At 46.0% G+C, this 2,500-nt stretch overlaps 1 protein-coding gene across 2 annotated transcripts in view; it reads left to right on the forward strand.

The window, feature by feature from the left end:
• LOC134448157 (signal-induced proliferation-associated 1-like protein 2) overlaps positions 1–2,500 on the forward strand; it is a 202,612-nt gene that overhangs the window by 63,296 nt on the left and 136,816 nt on the right. For both annotated transcript variants that reach the window (XM_063197918.1, XM_063197919.1), the window contains exons 12-13: positions 428–778; positions 1,241–1,393. In XM_063197918.1, the coding sequence (XP_063053988.1) occupies positions 428–778; positions 1,241–1,393 (504 nt within the window). The remainder of the gene's footprint in view (positions 1–427; positions 779–1,240; positions 1,394–2,500) is intronic.

Raw genomic sequence — 2,500 nt, forward strand, 5'->3', positions numbered from 1 at the left:
AAAGTCCAAGTATTCATTATGACTAGAAAAATTGCACTTTTCATACATCTTCTCCATGGTCTGCCATTTTGAATTTCCAAACATAGCCATTTTTAGCTGCAAAAATGACTCTACTTGGACCATACTAGAACTATGTGTTTATTACTCAGTAAACTTTCATGTAAAGATCAAATTTGGCGATAAGCAGCCCAGTTTCAATGAGCAGCATAGTTGCAGTACCCTTTTTGACCATTTCTTGCACAGTGTCCCTTTAATATATAGATGTGATGTTGCCCTCTCCAGAGAAACATTTTTTTATTTCTTATCATTTAGTCATGATTTATTCATGTAGTGGTCCATGTAATTATATTTATGCATAATTGTCATTGTGTATCTGTATGGCGACAATAAGATGAACGTCTTCCTTCCTCTACTCCTGCCCCACCAGTCGGAGAAGTTCCGTGCCATGGCGACGCGCACGCGCCAGGAGTACCTGAAGGACCTGGCGGAGAACTTCGCCACCTCCACGCCGCTGGACTCCTCCTCGGCCGGGGGCGGCGGCGGAGGCAAGTTCAGCTTCATCACGCTGGGCGCCCGCCGCAAGGAGAGGTCGCGACCCCGCGCCAACGCCCACCTGCAGAGCAGCGGCGCCATCACCTGGGCCGTGGTGGCGCGCGACCTGGACCCCGCCAGCGTGGCGGCCACTAGTCCTACGAGTCCGGTGACGCCCGGGGAGTCGGCGTGCCTGCTGGTGGTGTCCAACGAGGCGGTGGGGCTGATCGAGGAGGCCTCCAAGGAGGTGACTGGGAATTTTCATTTTTTTAAGTCCACACCCAGGGTGCGTTCCAATATGCGACCTTGACTCCTCCACTTGTGCTTGTGGCCTCGTAACAGGACGTAATTTGTCGTGATGACATCCCTGATAACAGCATTATATTTCAATATGTCTCAAAAGCTCAATTGTAAAGTCACTTTCTAATTTGCAAACTAGTTGGTTAATGAATAATAGTCCACCAAAAATTGTTTTGGCTAGGCTGACAGCGGGGAAACATTATTGTTTTCTCCACGGAGGTGGGGCCAGAAGGCCGGGTGAGGCCACAAGCACAAGGGGTAGCTTTATTCGCCTTCCCTCCATAGAAAAATAATGACTTCCGCCGCTCAGGTAGCGTAGGTTGCACTTGGTGTACACAAGGCATTGTGTGTTCAGCTAGCTGGACCTGTAAACTGTAAGATTCATTGGTAACCTCCCCTCCCCCAATAGGTGGTGTTTAATTGCTACTGTCGGGATGTGATTGGCTGGAGCGCCTCTCCGCTGGGCCGGATGAAGATCTACCACGAGAGGGGCGCGTGCCTGGCCTTCACCATGCAGGACAGCTGTGGAGACGAGGTCCGGGAGATCGCTCACAGACTGGAGGTGAGAAACAAAGATGCTTTTTTATTATTGATATTTTAATGTTCTGTTTATTGTTGTGGAGATTCATATTCACTTCGGGTATGGTCTGATTACTTGTGACATTGGATGTGTGATCTTTCCAGTATGGATTATGCCAGTACACAGAGGAAGTGGAAGTGTGTCCTATTTAGTTTGCTGGTCTGGTCAGCCTTTTATATAATGTAATCTTAGTAGTACTTTCTTGAGGTCCGTATGTCGGCAGAGTCTTCATACCTTTTGCAGGGTCGGCAAAGAGAGAATCTATGGTGCATCAAGTGACCTTCAATGTGGAAAGCAAGGTCGTAATTAAAACCTGGACAAAGCTCTTGGTGGAGCCCTTTGATCTCTGAAAGTGCAGAGTCTGTGTCTGGGAAGGCCTGTCTATTGATTCGTCTCATCGGAGAGATCAAATTGATTATTTAAAAAAAGGAAAAAAACCTGACTAGTCAAACTCTGTCTCTGTTGATGTTGCGTCTCCTGAAACGTCTTTCCTGCCATTTTGGAAAGCTCAGCAAGTCTCATGGGAAAATCCTTTTCACCTGACTCCTACTCTATGCCAAGACTAGTGCACCATTGAGAGCACAATGATTGTGGTAGATTCGTGTTACAAAGAACAGGCAAATATTTCCAAAGTGTTTCCAAACTATTTCTAGAAATTGGGGAAAGTAAATAGACCGAAGACCTATGGCAACATAAGTAATCATCACAATGAAACTCGTACGTGTAGAATGTGGAATCTCTGCAGTAGTGTTCCAGAATCTATTCTCAATCTCTTCTCATTCTAGAATGCATTGTATGGAATCTTATTAATAGAAAAACACCACCAGCTGAAAGCCCACTAAAGCCCACTTCTCAGTAAGCTCCTCAACCATGTGTCAGCCCTGTCTCCAGATGAGCAAAGAAGATTTTACAGCTTTTGACAGTTACCCAGAAAAAGAAATAGGCCAAATATGCACGCACACACGTGAATCTCATCCCATCGCGCTGCACGCAAAGTCAACTCACCTCTATTGACCATCACATCTTATGAGGACAATATCCAAAAAACCTTTGACAATTAACCTGAAAAGAACTAGTCCATTGGAACAC

Source organism: Engraulis encrasicolus, chromosome 1, assembly GCF_034702125.1.
Source record: "Engraulis encrasicolus isolate BLACKSEA-1 chromosome 1, IST_EnEncr_1.0, whole genome shotgun sequence".
NCBI classification, from domain to species: Eukaryota; Metazoa; Chordata; class Actinopteri; order Clupeiformes; family Engraulidae; genus Engraulis; species Engraulis encrasicolus.